Raw genomic sequence first — 24703 nt, 5'->3', positions numbered from 1 at the left:
AAGAGGAAAAAAAAAGAATCTGATCAAATCTTCAGTATGACACTGAGGCTGAAAATTAGTACGGTTAACATGTAATAACTGATGTGCAGAGTTATATATTATACATCCAAATGTTTTTGTCTACATAAAATGGATGAGTATAGAAAGACCAAAGTCTTTTTCACAGCAATTTAACAAATGCCAAAGGTCATGTTTAAGATATCCATGATTCCTTCCCTTCTACTATTTATCAACCTTTTAGGCTGCCAGCTTAAAACGTAACTTTCAATTTAAGTAAAAAAATAAATAAATAAAGGATTTTTGACTAAAGGCATTCTAAATAATACTTGAGAAATTTGACTCTTCTTTTGAAAACAGAAAGGAAGTATTTTGAGAGTTGATGAGTGCCCATCATATGACCGTTAAAATATTTAGGATAGTTTTTATGGTAGAAGATTAAGGGGGGAAAAAAAGTGCCAGTGCAGCAGACTAAGGATAATATTTACGAATTGTGAGAGTACAGGACAATGATTAGCTACTTCACAATTATTTCCTCTGAGGTGTGGATATACTACACTGAGCTGTGAGCAGGGTTTTCTAATAACACAGTTGCAGATTTGTGAAACTTTTATTCAATTTGCCAAGCATAAAGAGAATAATTGTATTACTTTTTCTGCATAGTCAAGCTAAAATTATTCAAAACTAAAGCCACATCAACTAAAGCCGGTTACAAATTCTTTAAAACACAGCATACGAATTGTAGACAATTTTCCCTATTTTTGTAAACTAACAAACCCAACTTCTTCATGCCACTTCATTAGAATTAATCCTGGCATCTGCACAAATGTTCATTGGCAAATTATAAATTAGAAAGATGATGTAGTTATGCTACTTTCAAGCCTCGTTAGTAAATGTTTAGTTTGCCAAAGCCTGTTTGTTTAAACCGGAAGTGCTCTGAAGTTAATGAACAGCAGCCTTGGAATTGGTAGTAGAGTTAAAAGAAAAACTGTGGGTAAAATAAATCCGAGTAGGTGGGTGGTGACTTATTAACTCTCAGAAACCCTCAAAACTGTTGTTGGGAGTTAATGTTAGATTTTTCACCAAGCCACAGTCTCTGAACACCAACCTATAAAAGTCCCGTGCTGGAAACTATGATGGCTTGAAGCGCGACACATTTATCCACTGAATGAGAATGGAGCTTGTGTTTTACTGATGGAAGGCCTGAAAACATGCTGACAGCACACAGAAGACATATTCTTCTGTTTCTGGTCGGTGCAACAGAAAGTGTGCGTCAAGACTATTCTGGCTCTCTTGAACAAAGCCAAAGAGGCCTGGTGCAGAAGTGAGGAATGAATGAATCACCCCTGTTTGAAATACCACTGACTCATTTTTGACTCTAGTGGAATGCCAAGTGGAAGCTAAACTAAATGATTTTGTAGCTCTGTAATTGTTCATGGAACACAGAGCATGTTGAACTGAGTCAAATCTTTAGTACAACATGAGAGAGGAAACTTAAAGCTGCTCTAAGGCAAACTATGACAGGTTTCACTGTGGTTTTGGACGGCTGTGGTTTCATCAACTGTAAACCAATAAAATAACAGAGCTTGGATTGTTAAACCCACGCTCTGGTATCAGAAAATGTGGTGAAATTCACCAAAAGAAAGAAAGAAAAAGCCCTGAAGGGCTGGAATAAACAAAACTCCTAAAGTTCCAAGCTGCTTTCTGTCCACTTTTAGCCATCATCCTGCTGGATGTTTGTGTTTTGAAAAATGAAAGTGGCCACACAGGAGGCAGGAAGGACTGTTGGGGTGACCTGGCTCAGCTGCATGAAAACTCCCACAGCGTTTCCCATTGTGCTGTCATGGCACACAGGCTGCGTCTTCCTGATGTGGGCTGTGAGCCACCTTCTCTGACACATGTTCACACACAAGTTAATACACAGCCAACCAAGACTATTTAGAAACCACACAGTTGCATGTTTGGTCTCTCCCTCACATGACCAAAAATACACTAAATCCAGGATTTTTTTGTTTTTGTTTTTTGTAAAACTTTTCATTTCCCACCTCGCCTCGCTCAGAGTTCATGCTGATTCTTTGTGTTTCTTTTCTTTTTCAAGCTCCTCTAGGCATACTCACAGACCTATAATCTGACCCCGCCCTCCTCCCCTCACCCTGTCATTACACCCGTTGGCTAAGATGCCATTCTGTTCCCGTGGCAACCCTCTAATTAAGCCAACCCCAACCACAGAGGAGGCTGGAGCAAACGGGGGCGGGGCCTGATGTGGTCAGGAAGGGGGAGGAGCCTTTCAGAACACAAAACCTTTCAAACGATTGTGGACTTTGTTTTTCAAAACCCCTCCATTTTTTCCCTGCAGTCTCGGTACGGCGCTCAGGGGATGTTAAAGTTGGCAGCGGTCGGTTCTTTTCTGAGGTTGGATGGAAAACAACATGATAGTGTTTACTCATGGTTGAGGCCAGATGAATTAGATGACAAACTATTGAAATAGCTGTAAAATTAAAGATGTGGTAAAAAAAAAAAAAAAAAAAACAAAGGCTTCCAAAGCATCCAAAGAAAAAAAAAATGCTCTCACCTTTTTACCAGAAGGTAAAAACTGAGATTGTTATCTCAGTTAGGTCTTTTTATAAACCCAAGGAAACTATTATAATTGACAGAGGCAGTCACTGAGGTGACAGCCAAAAACACAAAAATCTAAAACACAAATTCAGCCATAGTGAAGGTTAGAACTAATCAGATCAAAATCTTAAGGTCTTTGAAAGACTAAAACCTTGGCCTGAACTTGCCACTCGAAGACTTGGAACTTGACCGGGACTTGGGAAAAACTACTAGTTCCATTAACCCCTCTTCAAATAGGCAAGACATGTCAGGAAATGGCAACAAGAAAATAGCAACTTCCTCTGAACGTGACTACATCTCAAAAATTAAGTAGTTTAAGCAGCTGGAAGTGCTTAAATTTGAGCTCTCTTTATAGCATAATAGAAAATGATAATGATCTTGGGATCTCTACTGTAAATAGCATAACAACCTCCCAGGTTTTCTGGAGAAACCTTTTCTGCTCTGCTGGGACTTTAACTGGAATGTATGCTCTGGACAGATGAGAAGGTTGAATCTTTTGGCAACGCTTGACGTCAGCCTGTCATAAAGCAAAGGATAAATATGTGGGGGGGAAAAGCACGTGATGCCCACTGTTAAGAATGGATCAGGATGGTCTGGGCCTGAACACCTTCAAAATGCCAGGAACCTTTAACAAAAAATGTTATAGTGAGAAAACAACCCAAAACAGATGGCCAAATCAACACAGGCTAAATCTAATTTCTTTTACATCCATCTACTAGTGCATTAATGGGTAAAAAGAGATGGATTATTGGATTCTTCAGGGGGATCGTGTTGTGGCAGAATATTTTAACCCCTCACTATTTCAAACAAAGGATCAACAACCCACTAAAAAAATTAGAAGCAGAGGACACGCATCTAAATTTGATTCGGTCTAGGAGCATAATGGCATAAAGGGAATTGTGAAATATTCAGTTATCGTCTGAATATTGAGGAGCTAACTCATTAGCATTTGTCTAATGACCCAAAAACATGCAGAACATTACTGCACACTCTTGTTTATATTGAAATCCTTTTGGAATCTCAAACAGGTATGTCAGAATGACTTGAGGCTGCTATAACACCTGGTGAATCTGCATGAGGTAGAGCTTTCCTTCTGGGAGGTTCTTCCTCAAAGCAGAATATTCTGCTGGACATCCAGGCACTGTAACAGGCACAAAGAGCCTTTTATACACCCACACATGTCCAAGCCCCGGTAGTAAAAGACATGCATCCAGATGTCCGAGTGGCTTGGACAACAATCCTGTAAGCATGTGTGCATGCATGACTGGATGTCAGAATGCGTGTACATATGGTTGAGATCCCCTGGGCCCCCCCTCTTCACTCCCTCCACCTCTGCATGGGTATCACCCTGAGCACCCCTCAGCCCTGTGAGGGTTTGTGTGGGTGGCAGGAGAATTTCACTTTGAAATGTGTTGAATCAGCAAGAGGCGCAACAGAGTACAGCTGCTTGTGTGTGTGGGGGTGTGTGTGTTGGTGAAAACTAGCTGAACAAAGCTTCAATTTCAAAGCTGCTGCTGATGGTGGCCTCAGGGGCCGCTGGGGCCAGCTGGCCTCGCTCCGGTCAACAACTCTCGTTTACGGTTTTCACTCTCTGTGAGCCACTTTTCCTCCCCTTCATATCGGGGAACAGAAGGTTTGGACCACACACCGACTGCAACTCGCTCTCTGAAAGAGATCTTCTGAGAAAAGACCCTCAACATATCTAATTGCAAACCTGCTCGTAAAATGTGTTGGAGTATTAAGGAATAAAGCTGTTCATCTTTCAACAGAGGAGAAAGTCAGCATTAAACTGATTTTCTATTACAACAAAGTTCTGGTATTTGTTTTATTGTAGCCTTTGAAGCCAGGATAAAAAGAATTTGTTTTGTTTTTTAATTTGTTTTTTTTTAGTATATGCCAGACACAAAAAACTGGTTCAGACAGGGATACTGATTGTGTCAGAAGAAACAACAGAGGTGACCAAATATTCAACCACAGCATCACTGAAATCAGGAAATAGCTTTCCTCTTCTTTCAAACAAAATGGTTGTTATAAACCAACTGGCTAATTTCCTGTAATCCAAATTTGCTTCTATAAGGTTTTCGATTCTTTGAACACTTCTTAACGCCTTCAATGAGTTCTTGTATTTTAGGCCCTTAACACTGAACACTGGATGAATGTGAAGTGGATATTTCATTTGAAAGAAGATTTGCTTCCTGACAACAAGCAAAAACAAAAACACTAAACTAAAAGCATGCTCTGACATCCCTTGCGTATTCTGTGAGCCACTTAAACTCTGCACACTCTGTCTACGGATAGCTGAGATTTCACAATCAATTGTGCCGATTGCCTACATTTCTTGTGACGAATTCTTTCACTTCCCGTAATCTGAATGGATAATACAAATTTTGATGAGCTAGTTAAGCACCTTGCCAGCCACCTTGCCATTGACACTTGTCAATGTGGCACAAAGTGGCAGTCTGACTGATGCAGAAACACTTGACCTTATCAGTTTGGTGTCTTATACAAAACAGTTTCATGGGAACACCATTTCTGACTGAGCAGTTTACTGTGCGACACTGTGTAAAAAATCTTCTTTTTTGTTTTTTGAACTATTGTCAATTAAAGAGTACCTTAGAGAAACAGACCTCTGTCTCATCATATTCAACTCCAGTGAAGCAGGAAGTTGTGGATTAATAATTAAAGGTTCCTAGAAAGGTTCCCTGCTTAAACAGTGAAATATAAACTGAAAACTTGCGTCAGTTAAATTTTCAGTCTAGGAAGAGATGTACATAGTTGTGACACCACTGATTTTCTTCACTTAAAGCCTAAGAAAATAAATGTTCTCAGATTTTTTCTCATTTAAATTAGAGTAGAGGCAACGTAAAATTTGTTTATTTCAATGAGTTTTGAACATCTTTACCAGGAGTGACAGTAAATGTTGATGTAGGTGTACAGTAAATCCATTTTAAAAAAACATCGAAATACTCATCCAATCAGCTTGCATGGTGGAAATGGATGTTTGAAAAAAGTGAAATGATAATGGTTGCAAAAATAAAATGGTATGACAGGGATTGTTACCTTTCCTGCTTTAGCTATTGCTTTTCAACCAGCGCAAATTTAAAGTAAATGTTTGTTGTTAACTACAAACTACCTGGAGGGTAAAGATTATTTTTAGGACATCATGGCAGAAATCCAGTTTGCCAATTAAAAAAAGAATAAAAGAAAAATACAAAGTAATGTATTTGCGGTGAACTGTAAACTAACACTGTGTTAAACTACAATTACTTGTATACAGCACATAATTCAAGTTCATGTGAATATTTTTTTTTTTAAATCGTGTAGATATTTAAACAGTGCTGTGGTTCATTTGTGCAGCTGCATGGAGACAGGAAGAGAGTGAGATCCAGTTTCAGGTTACATATCAGTCAAATCCTGCACTTCATAGACCTGACCACATCAAAACAAGTCACATTACACTCAGCAAATTTACACAAAGACACTCAACACTTTGCTTTTTCAGGCAAAAAAGTTTTGATTTTTTCTTTCTGTGTGTGATTCACTATTAAAGTTTGAAGAATGTTTTTTTCTGTTTTGTCAGCGGTTATTTAATAAAGTAGACCATAAATCCCGAAAAACACAAGAACATATAATTCTCACCATCTAAAGCCAAAATTTGCAGCCAAACTTTTACTCTGTCTCCACTTGAGCCTGAAAGCTAAAGCCTTCCCTCCCCCTTCCCCTGAACCAGGTATCTAGAAGTGGTCCATTTTAAAGGATCTGATCCAAGTCGACCTTCAAATTGCAAATTATCTGAAAGTATTGCACTTTTAGAGAAGACGGTGTTCGGTCTTGTGAATTCTACAAAAAAAATCTGCAGATGCCTAAAAAAAGGATAATTGCTCTAAAGCTTTTCAAATTTCTTGAAAACGGTTATCATTCTCAAGTTTAAAATGCACAGAAACTCCCAGGGAGCATGTATGATCTTACACTGCAGTGTATTATAGCTAACGCTTCTGTCAGGGCAGCAGCTGGCTTCTTAGGACAGTGTGAGAGGAGTGTGTGTGTTTTTAGTAAACCAGATGTCCCCTCCCCCTTTTATCCCCGGCACTTCTGCTGTGAGGAATGTGTGGTCCGCCTCCTACGCTGGACGGCTGTGCCAGCATTCCTGACAAACAGAAGAAGAAAAAGAGGGGGAGGAACAAGAAGGACGATGAAGGGACACTGAGAAAATGACTGAGAACTATCAGCCCTCAATTTGGAGAGTTCTGCTCTCAAAAAGGAGTAAAGGTGACACCATGTTCAGGGTTGGCAACAAAAAGAAGGTGGGCTTAAAAAAAAAAAAAAGAGAGAAACTATTATTTCCTAAATTGTCCTCAAGCCCCCATCATAACCTCCACAACCCCTTGCACCTCTATGCACACACATCATAAAACCCTACAGGGGATTCCTGGAATACCAACCTTTAACCTGACTAACTCCTGGTTAGTCAGGTGTAAACACCCACTTTCCCCCACGGTCTCAAGCACAAGTTGCTCAAAAACAGCTCATTCTTCCATTGCAGCCACATCAGTTCATGTCCCATCCTGCCTTTCTAGAAAAACTGAGGACATTCAGCGCAAGAAATGGTTAATAAACAGACACACACCTTCGAATTCACTCTTGTGTCAAGCTGTCAAGCTGCGACCTGCCATCAACCTATCCCACATCCAGTGGGGCAGAGGCCACAAATTCATCGGCTCTCCGTGAGGAAGAGCTGCAGAGTGCGAGCCGCCGTGTGTTTCTCTGCGTAAATCAGTCTGACATGCCAGACTGTCCGCTGCACACTGACCCCTGCATGCACTCTTCACAGCTACCTAACATGTTCATTCACAGCCCCGCTAACACACTCCCAGACTATACACGGTGGCAAAAGGAAATAATGGCAATGATTGATGACTTTGAAGCTATTTTTGTTCTATACTTTTGCTATCGATATGAAAATATGACAAATTCTAAGAACAAAGTTGCTCAGTACAAGAAAAACCTCATTTTATCAAACTGCTAAAATAGCTATAAAAATATGTTGGTAATTAATTAAATAAGTGAATTGGAATAAAATAAGGTGCATTTTCAGTGCAGGAACCTTTTCAGGAATGAGGATGTTTCCTCGGGGAGGGACTTCAAACGACACAACAGAAGTTTCATACTGTTTTTGTTTGCAGATGAAACATAAACCCAGACACACAGTGCTTTTGAAATACATTGATTAAATCCAACAACATTAGGCATCAATTGTCAAATATTTGTGGAATATCAAAAACTATTTGTTGAATTAAAACTCAAAGGATTTTAATACTTTTGCAAGATGCTGGAAATGTGATCAGGAACATACCGCAACATATTCCTTACACAGCTGCAGATGCTTTAACCCACAATAACAAACAACAAAATTACAAAATGTAAACTTTCAACATTTGAATCATCTCCCCCCATTGTACACCAAACAGCCTCATTTAAAGTCACACTCTCTTTGCCCATAACCCAGAGATTTATTTAAAATTGTTTACCTGGTGGCTTCTTGTTCCAGACGGGAAACATTAGGAACATAGAACATGACTCCAAAAAACAGCTGAGGCTCGTTGCCAAACTTGTCCAGCTGTTTCTTAAGGGGTTTCTCGAGTTCTACCCAGCGCTGCGCTGGTGTCTGGGTCTTTCCTTGGAACCACAGTCCGAAGAAATGGGTCTACAAACCGAAAAGAGAAAGGAATAGAAGGTCATTAGGTGGAATAAAATGTCATGTCTGTGAATTAACCAATCAGCCGTCTCTTGGGAGTTCACAAGAGATTACACGGGCCTTACTGGCTAAAATGTATTATCACCACACATGTTCATATTGCCTTTTTCAACACAATGAAGCTTCCCAGTATTGTGGCACTTCACAGTTATGCCAACTAACAGAAAATAAGACCAAGATTATCATTTAGGAGCCATCCCAAATGTTAATTTTAGTCTACATTTATTTTAGTCTACAATACATGTAGTTCTGTATCTCACAATGTCAAAGACAAAAAAAAAAAACGATTAGATACGACAAAAGGTTTTGTACTCGTCTTTGGGATTTTCACAAAACTAGCCAATTTAGTTATTTTCCGTCCTGAAACAGAGATAAAATTTTATCCGACAAAAACATTTTTTTACTCCTACTGTCTTTAAATGTAATATAATTTTTTTAATATTTTATCCTTTTCAAGATAGGAGCAAAATATTTTTGTTCTAGGATTTAAAACCAACACTGTTGATCAAGCATTAAAAATTATAAACATTTATCTTTAGATTTTTCCATATTTAATTTTACAACTACTTTGTTTTAACTGCAACAACTCATGAGCATTAGATATTATTGTTCGTGTCGCTTATAAAACAGCAACCTGATCCGTATTGCTAATTTTAAACTTTTCTTTCACCAGTTTTAAAATAATATTTCTGTCATTCACTGAGAAGGGTTGACATTTATGGGTGTGTGCGTGTGTGTGTGTGCGTGTGTTGTCATCTGTTAGTCACTGGTACCACAGAGAGATAAACACATCTGTTTAATCTGTGTTGCTTAACCTTCCTTTAATAAAATTGCTCCAGCTGGAGGCATCAGCAGCTGCAACAGTGCTCGCATAACGAAGTCACTCCTATGTATACTGACGGTAAGAGATGAAGCGACAAACCCACACAACATCCTGAGATAAAGTGCACAAAGGAGGCAGATGGCTGCTAAAGTTGTGGTGTTACACCCCTTTATTCATAGCTTCGCTAACACCTGGCAAATACTACAACACCGTGTGAGTAGCATTTCACCACACCTCAGAGACCCACGCAAGTACACACATTCATCAGTTTTCATCATGGTTCAGGCAAACACACACCCCCATAGCATGATTCTCCCACTACCGTGTGTGGCTATACAGATGGTGCGTTCAGGGTGTCGTGCCACATGTAGCATGTCGCTTTAACTTTCTCTACAGTTTCACCAAGGTCAGTCTGGCGTGTTCCTTGGTCTTTATAGTACAATAGTTAATTTTATTTTCTTTCTTTTTTTTAACCGATAGGGCTGCTTGATATCAGGAGGACATGTAGTTGTGATATTGTTGCTGAATATTGCAATAATATAAATTGCTATTAATCCACAATTTTCTAAATATCTTCCTTAGTTTGCAGCATTAGCATTTCAGCCACTACAGTTAAGAATTTAATGTTGGCGTCATAGAGTAAAATCACTATCTAACAAAAGATTACATCCAAGCAGTTTGTTGCTATAGCAACATTGTAAATGTTTGTTTTAAGATGTCGATTGTGCAGCTCTACAAGCAAACCTCTGAGTACTAAAACATCTATAGTTATAACAAAAACAAATTACACAATGATAAACCAGTCATTGGATAGATTCACTAATCTGCACTGGATTTTATTTTGGCGATTTTAAGTAAACGGGACTGAATACAAATGAACCTTCACAAAGTCAAACTTTCCAGGTTTCTAGCCGTAAAACTGCTTAACTCCACGTGTCAAAACACACTTCAAAAGATATTAACATTTTTCCAAGAATTCGCACTTCTGACACAGTATAGATGAGGAAAACATAAAACTCAGAACAGAAACAATGAAGGTTTAAAACTAAGACCTACAGAGGAGGAGGAGGAAGAAGAGGAGGAGAGGACCACACAAAGGCAAAGGGGAGGTTAATTGTGACGAGGTAATGAGCACCATTTCTTTCTTGTGTCCTGACAAGAGGATGGAGGTAGCCACGCTTCGTTAGAGACAAACAACAGCGACAGAAGAGGGCAAGGAGACACACACTGGGTGTCAGGAGCAAAGTGTGACAATCACACGAGCAAAGACAATAAGGCAATTCTGTCTCTAACTAATGCCACATTATGTAGGACTTTAATTAAACCCCAGTAGATTGCACAGATTATATTCTGACATATAATTTTGTGTTTTTTTGCAGCAACAGAAAGTAAGGCACTAACCTCCCGCAGCTCCAGCCTCTGGGCCACTGCCTCCAAACATTCCTGTCCCGTACTCTCCACTGACAGGGTGCATTCAATCACATTGTTGTCCAGCAGCCGGATTCTTGTTACAAAGTAGTTCTTGCTCAGGACATTGTAGCGCCGTGTGCGCCGCAGCTTCAGCCCGAAGGGCATGGCTGGTCAAGGTGGGGGTCGCGGCTCAGTCAAAGGCCAAATGTCACTCGAGGGCAAAGCGAGTGACGAAGAGGAGAGGGGAGGCTCTATGACCTGCCCGTCGCCCTCCTCACTCTTGCGCGACGCCAGCCACACCACCGGGCAGAGAGATGCACCCAGGCAAGGCGCTGGCCCATTCCCAAAGATGTCCAGAGAGGAGGAGAACAAGGAGGGTTAGGATGTGAAGGATGAGCAGATGCTGTAAAGATAGATAAAAAACAAAGTCAATAACAGCATAGCAAAAATGCCTCATATTTTACCAAACTTCTTTGAACCTTATTATGACTCTCCGAGCCTAGATAGAGGGAGCAATAACCCTGGGCTCTTATCAGTAAATACATTTCTTATCAAAACTTCCCACATCATGTTTTCCAGTGATATTGCCTTGTCTTCATCTCATAAAGAAACAGAATCATACAAATAGAAAGAACTAGCAGAATTACTAGCAATAGCAGCGGAAGTACTCGTAGTATTACGTTGATATGGCTGATATCAAAAACTGGCATTGCTCAGGATACTAGCATGATGTGATGAGCATGGAGTTTGTTCACTGAATACTTAGAAATCGTTAAATGAAAAATCCCAAAACCTGGAAATTTGTGCAATGTCAGTCCGTAAAACTCTAATCAGAACCCTGCTAAGCAGGTTAGGCATTGACAGTAGCGACTTTAAACTATTTGATTTTAATTTCTAAAGTAAATATTTGAAAGACAAAGAAAGAAATGCATGAGAGAAACTTAGCAGATATTAAAATTTGACACACACACACAAAAAAAAAAATCCCCTGCAAGAAGGAGATGAGCAGCAGAAAGGAAGAGAGAGGAGGAGGAGTGAATGTGTTGCTTCTTGTCCCGCGTTCTGGCAATGCTCTCCTCCTAATAGTCAGCTTGGATCCCAGCCCAGATTCCTTTCTGCCCCGACAAAGGAAAACAGAGCACACCTGACACGAGCATACACCACAAGGAGGAGCAGAGTGTTTGTGTGTGCTGTGGTTGAGTGAGCAGGAAGGAATAAAAAATAAAATAATATAAAATAATTAATGTACCACAGCGGCAGCTTGAATGAAAGCTGTCAAGAACCTAAAAACATCCGTGTTGATTGCTTCAATGTGAGCCACACTTTGCTTCACGCTTGCCTGTTGCAACAGCAGTAACTCTTCAGGAAGCCACAGTACAACACATTCCTGACCTCTGAATCCAACTGCAGGTTACGCACAACAAGTTATCATCTTATTTGTACACTTTTGGGAGGCGTTCATCTGCACACACGGCGAGAAAGCCACCAATGGGTTATATTTGGTGGCTAAGCCAGCGAAGCTTTGAGATATGTGGCTATTGTGACCCCAGTGGTCACCTTCACCCCCATCCGGCTCTGGCTTAAGGGAAAGTGACATCATTACAGTAAAACCTTCCCACATCGTCTCAAAAAAGGTTCCCAAGAACACAAATCTGCAGAATCACTGTCAACAATTATACAGGCGTAGATAAACATACAGAGACATACTTTCACTGCAGTGTACAAACGTAGACATGCATGAACAGGGCACACCACAAACACATACAAATGATCTCTCACACACACACCAAGTTCCTCGGAGGTTAGCCGAAAGACTAGACAGCACTTGGTGCTACCCTAAGCCAGTAATCAGCGGAGCGGTTTGGGTGTGTGTGGTGGGGTAATGCAGACGGAGGGACGGACCATAGGTTGGGATCGAACCAACTTCTTCATGCAAAAAAAATAAATAAATAAAGAGAAAAAATGTTGCTGCAAAATCCCTGCCTTCGTGTTTATTTCCAAAAACAGCCCCATACGCTTAGAAATTTGCACGTTGTAATTTTGTGGTATGGCAAAACCAAGGGAGAAAACTGAGTGAACATGGTTTGCTTGTATTTTTAAGGGGGAGTGAGCTTTGTCTAAATATACGTGAAACCAGGTTTTTTTCTTCTCTTTGTCCCCTCCAAAGTGATACAACAAAGGGCAAACCGCTTCTTTTTTCTCTGTGTGCTTAAACCGCTAAGACCATCCACAATTATACAGGATCTTTTCTTTTATAACAGTTTACAGATCCATTGTGGTAAGTTTTTGACCTTCACCATTACGGATAATTCAAAGTGGTCAATGAAAGTCAGTTTTCCATGGAAAGTTCTATATTTTCACTGAGTTAATTAAAACTGAAGCTGGACCATTGTTCCCATAGCAACATAGAAATTGTGTTGTATTTCCTGTCAACCTTGAAACAGATCAATATTGTATTTTTGTGTTTTTATGAGGTTAACCACTTTGAAATGCCCTGTTGCTGAAATGTGCTATACAAATAAAATTTGATTGATTGATTAATTGATTTCCTATTGGTAATGCACCATATTCTGGAGGAGACAGTCTGGCAGGTGTGCAGCATTAGTAAATGGGAGTTAGAATTAATGTGTCAGCAGCTGACAAAAGAAGTTATAAAATGAGCTAATAAACAATGTTGATACAGGTTTCTGCCCTCAGGGATAAAAGTTTTGCCGCTAACAACCTTTGTAGAAAATCAGGTGTTTTGTTTCTTTTTCCCCCCCAACAGCCACCTGATGATATCACAAACCCAAACTTGCAAAGATAGGCACTACAACCAACCAGGTGGCATTACGCAATCAAAACAAATTGTGCATAAAGTGTAATAGCATGCCTGTAGGCAAGACTAAATTACTAGCCTTAAATATGATTGATTGGAAAAGGTTCCAGCAGCTATTACCGAAAAGCGTTTGATTTAAAACAAAACAAAAAAACAAAGCAATTTATTATTCACTCCAGCATCTGCTCAGAACCAGAGCTGCTGATTTGTCTCTGCTGTTGGTGCAGGGCAGCCCCATTCAGTCCCACACAATAGTGGGAACAAAACAGCACTTTGTCACCTACCTACCGCCAAATCCATTAGACGAAGGCCACAGAGAGCCGAGGAGGCAAGTGTAGCGTGCGTAACTCAATCAATCTGATCTCTGTCGCTCTGCTATGTCTCAAATACCAACACCGTCTCATCCCGCCCTCCGCTCCCCCTTCACCCCCGGTCACACATGAGCGCTGTAGCAAAACAAATGGCCAGAGTGCTTCACAGCTCATAACTACGCTTCCTCTGGCGCACTCTTTTTACAGTTTGAACCCAATCTAGACCTGGATCGAATGTCAGGACTGCATATCAGGCAGTATTTAGAGGATGTGGCTTAAGAAGGTTCGGGTCGGTTATGCAAATTGAGATTTTTTCCTCAACAATCGAACACTTAAGAGATGGGCGCCAAAAAAAAGCTCTGATTTCCTGACATCTCAGCTAATTAGACTTTAAATTTATCTCAGATTTAAACTTTAACACCAGTTTTTTGTGTCAGTTTTGGAACAAGACGTCCCTCCGAACGAAGGTGAAACAATAGAATAACCTTTGCAGGCAGATTTAGTTGATGTTCTCGAACCGTTGCAAAAACATTGTTAAAGCCTAGGTTATGTAATTTTAAGAATGCATTATAATAGTGTGCTCTGCCAAAACAATTTGTCAGTGCGGTTGCTGTTATCTAGTGAAGAAGACCTTTTTTTCAGCATCAATGCGGTGCTGATGCTGGAGATTAAATCAGAGGAGGCACAGAAGGTGTAGCAAAACATTTGGAAGGAAGTTATATTTTCTACAAAATATCAAACATGATTTTGGTTCATTCAGGCTGCAAAATACTGGCGAGACCAAGGCATTCAGCAGATAACAGGAAGGATAAACAGAGTACAGCACAGGTGCTCTTTTATCTGTTCAAGCATTCAACCTCTGCAAGTCGTGGAACATGTCAGAGCTTTTTAATAACCTTGGCTTTCCTAATATAACACGTTAGCTCCATAATCATTTTCTCCTTGTTTCAGTACAGTAAAGACCCATTCTACAGCAATTGCTCCTACATCCACTGTTTGATTTGATCTCTTCACCCAATATTAAAAAAAAAAATTTAAAAACATTTACGGCCGCTTACAGCAACAAGGCAAGAAAAAACATGTTTAATGATATTATTTTAGCTTATTTTATTGTAGTCCTTAAAGAAAAACGCAAATAAACCAAAATCAGTAACAGCAATTGTAAGCGTGAAAGCTTTGGAGATGCATGCGAGTGTGTGCACACAGTTATAAAGATAGAAGTATGCACTCTACCACGTGTTGTCCACAGACACATATATCCCTACTGTCTGGCACACGCAAGCATGAGCAGCTGCAAACAGATGGTGGAGCCAGGCGACCAGACAGTGTGCTTCTAACAAGCGCATCTGCTTTCTCACTTTGCAGCCCTTTTTCTTCCCCCCCTCTGCAGCTCCGACTTTGGGACAAAGGCACACACACACACAGAACATTCTCTCCGCTACGTGAGAACGCAGGGACAGTGACGAACACACAGAGTACAGCGTTCACACAGAGGTGACGTCCAGACAGTTGGGGGGAGTCAGAGCCATGTCGGCAGCTTTATGCAAAATGCACTCGCAGACCAGATTCCCACCGATACAAGTTCATTTCACAGTCTTATCCTTAAAATATAAGTTTGTTCAGCGAAAAAAAAAAGAGAAACTCCACCACACACAACTTCAATCAAATCCTGTTTTGAAACTGCTTTTACTGAGGTTAACTGTAAGATGATACTCTGTACCATCCACAAATTCATGCTAAGTGTCCTGAAATCTCTACTGAGAGACTTGAATTCAGTGAATATATGCATTGGAAATGAAAGTTACTATTTCAATTATCTAGATTTATGTTTACTGTGCATTCTCATTCTCACTAAGCTAGCTATCCACAGCCCTTCTTACTGAATAATCCATCAAGAAGAACTTAAAGGCCTTAGGATTCTTTTTTTTTTTTCATGGAACAAAAAAGAAGAAATAATTTTTTTCCTAATTTCTTCAAGGGCAATCAGCAACAACCACAACAAATTAATGTTTCTGGTTCAGCAGCACTTGCAGTTTCTCACAAATGGACGATATTTTTTGTTTTTTACGTTCACCTATAGCGGGCCTCTTGTATTTTTGGGTTTGCAAAGCTAACCATTGCTGCATTCCAGTTGTCTAAGAAGTCTCTGCAATGAGGATGTCATCACACCTGACGTCAGAAAAACTAAGGGAATTTGCTAATTGCTTTGTTGCAAATGACTACCAGCAATACAAGCCCAAGCCCATAAATCATCTCTCTCCATTGTATTTGTAGACTTAAGGAATGCTCATAAATAAAGATTGAACAGTACTATATGTGACACTGGTTTGACAAAAGCAAATAAACAGTGTGTTCCTGTAACATATACTGTATATATATATTCCATACCTACTATAAGCAACAGCCAATACTGTGAGAGATAAGGAGAGAACAATGTTATGATGAGGTTATATCTAAAGCTTACATCATGCCTGAAAAACAGGAGACATACCACACGCTTGCTTGTAGGCACATCTGGGATTGAACTACAACAAGCTGGCTGTTGTAGAGTAGTTCAGAGCAGGTCCGGCTGAAAATTGCACATCCAGCAATATTAATGACTGTTGCTAATTTATTCTCATAGAAAATACGCTCAACTCCCATACTTTTGCTTTTCCAAAATGTTTTTCTAGTTAACTACTTCCTGGAAGGCTATGTAAGTGACTCGCATTTGCACAACAAACATGACAAACTGCTCCTTAGAACAAAAGGTACAAATAACTCATGAACGTCATAAGAGCATACAAGGTAACACTGCGAAAAAAGAAATTTGGAAGCGTTTTTTTTTTGTTTTTTTTTAACATAGCACCAGCTATTAATAAATAAGCCCTTAGTTATTCATACGACTCGAAGATTTAAATTCAAAATTCCTGTCAACAACCAAGCAGATTGTTTCTTATAGGAAACGAGAAAGGCATCTCTAAAAAGAAAATAAAACGGTGCAAAGAATTATAAATTAAAAGAAATACCTGTTTTCATTTACATTTTCAAAAAATAATGCTTTCACAAAAATTACTTTGGCTCTTTTAAGTAATCTGGGAAAATAATTTATTGACATTACAGCAATCAAATTCTTCTTATGAATTCTGACTAGCTATTTGAATGTTTTCACTGGCATTTGATGATTTTATTTTGAAAGGTATCCTTACCATCAAGTTACTGCTTACCTCCTTATTAAGAAAGCATGCAATATGAGAGATTGTCAGGATAACCAAATTACTGTATAATTAAACACACAATTAAAATGAATTCATTTCTTCCTCCTTGTCTTTCTGACACTCCGACAATCTGCTGCTTTGTTGCAAATAAACTCATTAGTGGTGTTGTCCACTTTATCTCCTATTTACCTTCTAAAACCTTTGAGTCTGAACTAAACAAGTGTCACCTGAATGCATGGTAATTAAAGACTGAGCTAATACATATTGCAATCTAAGCAATTGTGCATTGCATAAAGGAATATTGCAATAACACTAAACTTGTAATATTTTGTTTAGACTCCTTCCTAGACTCTCCATCTCACTCAAGTTAGAACTCTGGTTGGACTACTACAAAGCCGTAATATATGCTACAGTCAGAAGAAACATGCTGGTCAAAAATGCTTTCTAGTTTAAAAAATGTTTGGTTGCAAACATAAAGAAATGTTGTGAATGTTTTAAAGCCTTTCCACAACATAGATTCTCTTTTAGCCTATAACTTTTAAGACATAGTAGCAATTCGTCCATATTTATACCATTCAGAGGTTAAAATATAATATTTATTCCTTTCCCATAGAAATCAACACAGAAACGTCAATCATATTGTGCTCTTTGAAGGTCAATTACTTCCGCTTACTTTGAACTAGAACAACATTCAAACTTTGTTCTGGTCATGAGATATTTGTCTATTATTCAACATTTCTGAATTTGAATATCTCTAATGTTTTTTTTATTTGTTTTTATAAAATTACAGTTTTAGTTTAATAAAGGCTTTGGTCAGAAACTGCTTTTGAACTCTTTTTTTTTTTACAATTCTGTCAGTTTTAACTCTATGCCAAAGTTTAAAAAAATAAATAAAAAAAACTTGCAATTTAAATTAAACAGAAATTCAAATGGAGTCATATAAGTATATATTCAAACTCTATACGTGACTAATTGAATTCATGTTCCAACCACAAGATGCATGGCGGTGATAAAATTGTACACACAATTTTGTCAGGGAATCGAACAAGTAATGGTAAGAGCTTTCGACAGGCACAGGGAGAGTAGAACCAGGATAAATGCCAGAAACTGATTTTCCAAACTAGGATTGTACAATTACAATAAGGGCAAGAGATGCAACAAGAGTGGGTGGCGTGTAAATGTAAAGCATCAGTGATTCCCAGCACCTTGGTGAGAAAAGAAAAAGCATTTCGATAAGCTGGAAGCAGAAAGGATGTAACAGTGCCCTTATCGTGTTGGTGCAGTTGGTGAGGAGAGCAGAAAGTAAACATGGAGCGTCACACAGATAGGAGCAGAAACCTTGGACCATCAGCATGGCAGTCATCAGACCCCCCGCTGCCAAACCACGGTGCTCTTCACATTTTCCATCCCCACCACCCCATCCCCCTCCTAGGAACCGCACTCACCCGACTTTACTCCCAACACACAGCAAGTTCTTACAGCCGAGTCCTCAGGCACCAGCTCTGATTTTAAAGGTTTGTGAAGGCAGCAGTTTTGCTACCGTCTACATCCGGCTTCACTACGCTGACTACAAAGACCAGAAAAAGTCACACTCGTTCCTAAACAGGAGATGAAATGGAAAAATATCTCTTGCTTGATGCTTGAACACCCATAAAATACTACGTGTTGACCCCGTCCTGGTAGTGAGTGGAGGTCTGATCTGCGGAGGGAGTCGGGCCCAGCAGCTGTGACTGACAACTCGCACGAAACACCTGGTGGAGTGTGGGAGATTTGGGCAGGTCGCTGCACGCTCTCAGTCATGTTGTTGTTCGCCAGGCTGCACGACGGCACACAACTTACAGAGCGGCAACAGAAGTATCCCCGTGTAACACACCACTCCAAGCATCTAATTAAAATCAGCTTGCATTCTGCCACCTTGCATTATTACACAGATAGCCAGTCAGAAGTTTACACACATGGCACTGATCATTTGAGGCTTTAAAATTATGCAAATACAACATTTTTTAAATTGACATTAATAATTAGACATCCTCAAAAGATAATAAAAAAGAACAACAAAATGCAGTCTTTATATGTCCTAGGCATAATTTTTTGATGCAGGAGAAGCACCACCCAGCTTCACCCATGGTTGAAGTTGAAGCTATTCCATAAGCTTGATGTTAGCCAGCTTTATTTATACAAAAAATAAAATCTGTCCTGTTGTGTGTTTGGGATTGCTGTCCCATTGGAACACTCAACTGTGTCCAAATTTCAAATCCAACCCAACATGTCGTCGCAAGTAAAACAAAAAAGGTCAACATGTTTTAGAACAACCAAGGAGCCACCAAGCCTATCTACACCTGGAAGATGGTGGGACACCATCGCCATTGTCCAGATTGAAATAATTCAGCATCAAAGTGAGCTTCAGCTGTGTTGACCAAGAAGGAAGGCCCTTTTTCCAAATGGGAAACCTTCAAGCATGAGTCAAACATGAAGGTGTACCACATACACAAGCTAAATCTCTTGCAGAAAACGGTTCTATGGTCAGACAAGCCACGTTGACGAGAAAAATTTTTGTAAGACAGAGTCAAAAGTATACTGGACTAACTGTAAAGCGTGGCAGTAGTATTAAACTGAATTTTTAATTTACTGCCAGCAGTACCCACAAAGCTGATGGAAAACCAAAGGAGGACAACCCCAAAGTGCTTCACCTTCGGTATAGATCAGATAAACACAATGATCACACACAGTTGGAATGAATAAAGCAAGCTAATATTTTTAACTCTGTTGAAAAATCACACAGACAAATTCAAATTAACATACATTCCCAACTGATCCTCATTATCAACAAATGAGCCAAGTTTACTTTATTATTCAAATTGGTTAACATATTTTACAATTTGATTGATTGCATTGACTTGCTGAAGGACATCAGAATATTAGTGGTGTGTGTATAAATTTTATTATATACACCTTGTGCACCAATATTTTTGTTCCCCAAGAAACCTGGTTTATGATTTGGTTGTAATAAAAACAAAGACTTATTAACCAGTTTAAACTCTATTTTTAAACTACATAAAAAGTCACTTATGTTCAGATTTAAGTTAAAATAATTGTGAGGTCTTATGTAACAGTTTATGCATTGAGTCACTTGCTGCCTGTTCTTTTGTAACAGGCTGGATTTGATGGATTTTTTTGTAATTCAAATATTTTCCTCAAAGATGACTGAAAAAGATACAACGCTGTGTAGCAAAGGTGTAAAAAAAAGTAAACTAGGTCAATAATTGTGTATGAAACTCTGATCATTTGTCTTTTAGCCGGAGACTTTTCACAGAATTCACATTTTCTTCATAAAAATCAGATGTTACATGTATATTTTTCATTTTTTTTGGCTCGCATTTGAAAAGTGTAAAAACAACAACAATGACCAGAGCAGCCTATTTTCATTTTTTCCCGCTCTCTTTTCCTGCGGCTACAGCGTGCAGCACTTGACCAAAATTACAGGTGTGTTTTCCCCTATATAGTAATCAAATGGCCTTTAGACTCAAATGACCACTGGCAGTGCAAACAATAGCCACTTTTCTCTCTGAATGCAAGCACACATTATGTGGTAAACACCTATTATAGTCTTACCAGGCTGACCTTCAACAAAAACATGCCTCTGGGACTCCACAAATATCTGTAAGTTTCCTTTCTTACAACCTGACCAAAATACCTCTAAAACAGGAAGCATGGGTGAAGGCTACAGCTCTAATAAGTCCTGGTGCTTTAAATTCCCCACCAGGGTGTACTCCCAAGTCACTTGCACCATGTAATTTACACAGCAGGCCTCTGAGCTTTTAAAGATAGCCAGATGTGTGTGTGTGTGTGTGTGTGTGTGTGGTGTGTGTGTGTGTGCGCGCGTGTAGCCGACGCCTGCAGCAACTATGTTCTCCGTTACAGAGCTCTCTGCTGCTCGCAGTCCACAATGTTGCGTGTCCAAACACATCCTTCTTCACTCCAAACTGCTTGCACAGTGTGAGGGTGTTTGCATCAGATAGGGCAAACCCCAGACAAGCTCACGTGAACGGTTCCACGCATTGTTGATCGCATGCGTGGACTGAAAGAATAAATCCAAGTGTTAAGACATTTTGTCAGGATCCACACTAAATCCCGACAAATTCAACAGCGTATTCAATTGACAAATTCAAGTTCTCCCCAAACGCAATGATCACATCTCTCACTCGAGCCGTCCTGATTACAAAAACATCTGATTTCTACAGTCAAATTAAACATAAACTTGGTTTACTTTGAAAGTTCGGAGTTTTAATGCAGTACTTTTACGCGGAGATCTGATGCGAAAGGGGGGTGGAGAGTTTTTTTTTTTTTAGCATAAAAATATTTCAGATGTGCTCCGAGCCAAAGCCATTTGGCCTACATGATGTAGGCAAGTCTGAGTTTTCCCAAAGTATTGCTTTAACGTTTTAAGAGCAGAGAAGCAGTTTTCCAAGTAAAAAATAAACAAAAACTCACCTTTTATCCTGCGCTACATCCTGTTTTTTACTTCCAGTGGAAGAAATTTCTCTTCGCTGCAGATAATCCGCATACAGTCAACCGAGCGACTTCAGTCCTGAAAACCTGAAAGTCTTTTCATCGTTTCATATGAACGCAATATTAGGAACAAAAAGCATGTCGGAGAAGCACTAGTGAGTCCCGAAACTGCTGCAACCCGTTTGTTGATGAGTGTTTCAAACTGATTGTTGCCGAGAATGACGGAAAAGTTTGAAATCATCTGCAAAACTTCTCCCACTTGCGTAAAAACGACGTGGTCTCACGTAGTCTCTCGGTGGGATTCTCTGTATGTTTATAGTACTGGCCTCTCTGTTCCAATGGAGGCTTTCAGACAGGCGGAGAGAGAGAGCACACGTTGCGTTCATCTGCTGCAGAAAAAAATCGGAATTATAATACTTACACACTATAGACGTGAACATCAGTGTCAGCGTATTTGATAATGCCATTCTGTATAAAAGTAGATAGATAGATAGATAGATAGATAGATAGATAGATAGATAGATAGATAGATAGATAGATAGATAGATAGATAGATAGATGGATGGATGGATGGATGGATGGATGGATGGATGGATGGATGGATAGATAGATAGATAGATAGATAGATAGATAGATAGATAGATAGATAGATAGATAGATAGACTCAACCCACAAAATAAATTAAAAATGAAAATAAAACTCCATTTAAAAAATCATTAATTGATTTCTTGTACCTTTTACGTTTTCCTCTTTTAAATCACCATAGAATGTATCGCTGTGTGAAAAATCCCACATGGGAAGCTCGGGTCTCGTGTCCTAGTCGTTGTCCATGAACGCATCCGTGAGTCCAGACGCCACTGGAGCCCCGTCCTCTCTGCTGTGACATCAGACAGGAGGAATCCGAGGAATGCCGGGCTCCTGGGAGAAGTCCTACTCGTTTAATGGTTTTCCAGGGGCCACGGAGGAGACTAAACGCGGAACAAAGGAGACCCCTCACATGTCCATGTCCCTTCTGTCTGTCTTTAGGCGGGCAAATGAGTCACACCGTCAATGGGGCGACTTATCTGCATATAGCCTACATTTTTAGCATGTAGGCCTACTTTTATGCAAATGTGCAACAAAAAGGTGCTTTATCTTTATATTAAACCAAATAAATAGAATACTTTATACACTAACTAAAGGAGCATTATATTCTAATTTGCTTACCATTCTAGAGCACTGTAATTTAATTTCTTTATCATTCAAAAAATGTACATGTAAGTCAATGGGTCCATGAGGACACCAGTCTCATTATGACAATTAAGGGGTTAAGTTTAGTCAATGAATTGTCTAATAATTGGAAATGTACTCGCTTTGTATCTCACTGTTATTGACAAATCTATGAGCACAAGAATATTTCACTGAGGTACAGGAGCGAAAGAAACGGGTACTTACTATCAAGAAGAGAGTGAAAAATGTGTTAATTAAAGTGAGAAATTTCTATTCAGAAGCAGTGTGAGGCTCATTTGTCAGAGATAGCTGACAAATGAGCTATCTCTCACACATCTTTTTTTTCTTTCTGTATTCTGATTGATTTTATGTATGACCAAAAGTCATAGATATATATATAAATATATATATCTATATATATATATATATGATAATGAACAGCTTCATTCTGACATTCTGAGGAGGCAGAAGAAGCCCACAGCTGTCGGATTTGTGAATAAATTGCAACCTCTTGTGGCTCTCCTGGAAGTCGCAGCAGCAAAATCCCAGTGACAATCGTGTTCCTTTGCCGCATTCGTTTTCAGAATGTATTTATACATTTTATGGCTTAATTGGGGCATTTTATCATCTATTTGTATATGTGAACAGCATTGCACATGGTTTGAAAAGAAAATGTGAAACAGTTAGCATTTTACATTGCCTTTAATGCCATTCAAAGGCAGGTCCATCAATTTATCAGAGGCAGCTTTGAGCCTGATTAAGCCTTACAATCCACACAATTGCTGAAACATAAAAAGTATGAATTTAAAAGACAGAATGAAAAATGAAAAACACCAACACAGGATAACAAAACATTATTTCTTTATGTAATTACAGTTTCAGATTGAAGAATAAAATCAAAATCTCTGTGAAAAAGTAATTTCATTACTTTTTGTCTCATTCTCACTTTCTGCAACTTCATTGTTGAAAACCTAGCATTATCTTTAATAATAATAACAATATGTCATTATTGGGGGTTTTTTCTCAGCATTTCATCTTGTATTGCTTGGTTCGTTCACAAGTGTCTAAACAAGTGTCTTGGTTTATAAGGAGATGTTGGATAACAAATAGCTTTTTCATTGAGGTGTTGAACTTTCCATCTCTCTTTTTAAAAGAAAAGCAGCCTGATGAGAGATGAGAGCAGAAGATGAAAAGAAACTGCATCATATCAACAAGAATCATGACAGAAGCAATGGGGAATAAAATCGAAGGAAGTGACCAAACGCAGAGGCACAAAATATATAAATACTACAGGGAATAATGGGAAACAAACATGGCAAACGATTGAAAAAGGACAAAAACCAAAACCAAAGTGAAACATAAAGTCTACAGAATCATCACCTTATGAAGTTTTTGGGATTAAAGATGTTTTAAGATAACATATTTCCTCTTTGCTTTAGATTTACAACAGATCTCCTGTATTAATTCAGCCTAGTTTGTTTGTGTGTGAGCTTGCAGGGGAAGACATCACTGCTGAATAAGAGGTTTGCTTTTAAGCTTAGAATCTAAGTGAAACCACCTGGAGAGATATGTTCAGCCAGAACTCCCTTTTCTAAGCCCTAATGCTTCTTTTTCGGGTTTATCTGCCATGGCTTTACGTAAATGTATTATATCAGAACCTCAAGCACCTGCCCCCCCTTTCATAGACTGTGAAGTTTCAACGTCAGAGAAACATTTCACACCTATTGGGTAATAAACTTCACTCATTTCCTGAAGGAAATGTAATTAGTCGTCAGAGAGACACATAACCATGGCTCGCAGACAAGCATCAGTATTAGCAAGCAACAACAATCCATAATCTGATTTAAATGGCCTGAGGGTTTGAGACACTGATCAGACCATGTGTTCACAATTTAACTACAACATTGTTACCTGAGCTCTATCCAGCAATTTCCTGTAAGCTCTCCAGTTTGCTTACTTTAATAATAGGCTGCTTCATCTGACCCAAAACACTTTGGGTCAGATGAAGTCTGACCAATTAGATCAAGATTTATAATGGTTTACAAATATTTTTTTCAC

At 39.1% G+C, this 24703-nt stretch overlaps 1 protein-coding gene across 1 annotated transcript in view; it reads right to left on the bottom strand.

Annotated features, from left to right (window-relative positions):
- The window catches only part of LOC114158529 (protein tyrosine phosphatase non-receptor type 14), a 37585-nt gene extending 15803 nt beyond the window's left edge, over positions 1 to 21782 (bottom strand). The window contains exons 1-3 of the mRNA XM_028040109.1: positions 21419 to 21782; positions 10593 to 11004; positions 8142 to 8317 (exon numbers count right to left, since the gene is read on the bottom strand). Of these exons, the coding sequence (XP_027895910.1) occupies positions 8142 to 8317; positions 10593 to 10766 (350 nt within the window). The 5' untranslated portion in view covers positions 10767 to 11004; positions 21419 to 21782. The remainder of the gene's footprint in view (positions 1 to 8141; positions 8318 to 10592; positions 11005 to 21418) is intronic.
- Between the last annotated feature and the right edge of the window lie 2921 nt (positions 21783 to 24703).

This window comes from Xiphophorus couchianus, chromosome 15 (genome assembly GCF_001444195.1).
Source record: "Xiphophorus couchianus chromosome 15, X_couchianus-1.0, whole genome shotgun sequence".
Taxonomy (NCBI): domain Eukaryota; kingdom Metazoa; phylum Chordata; class Actinopteri; order Cyprinodontiformes; family Poeciliidae; genus Xiphophorus; species Xiphophorus couchianus.
The sequence above is the reverse complement of the archived record's forward strand: the minus strand, read 5'-3'. Positions and strand labels throughout refer to the sequence as shown.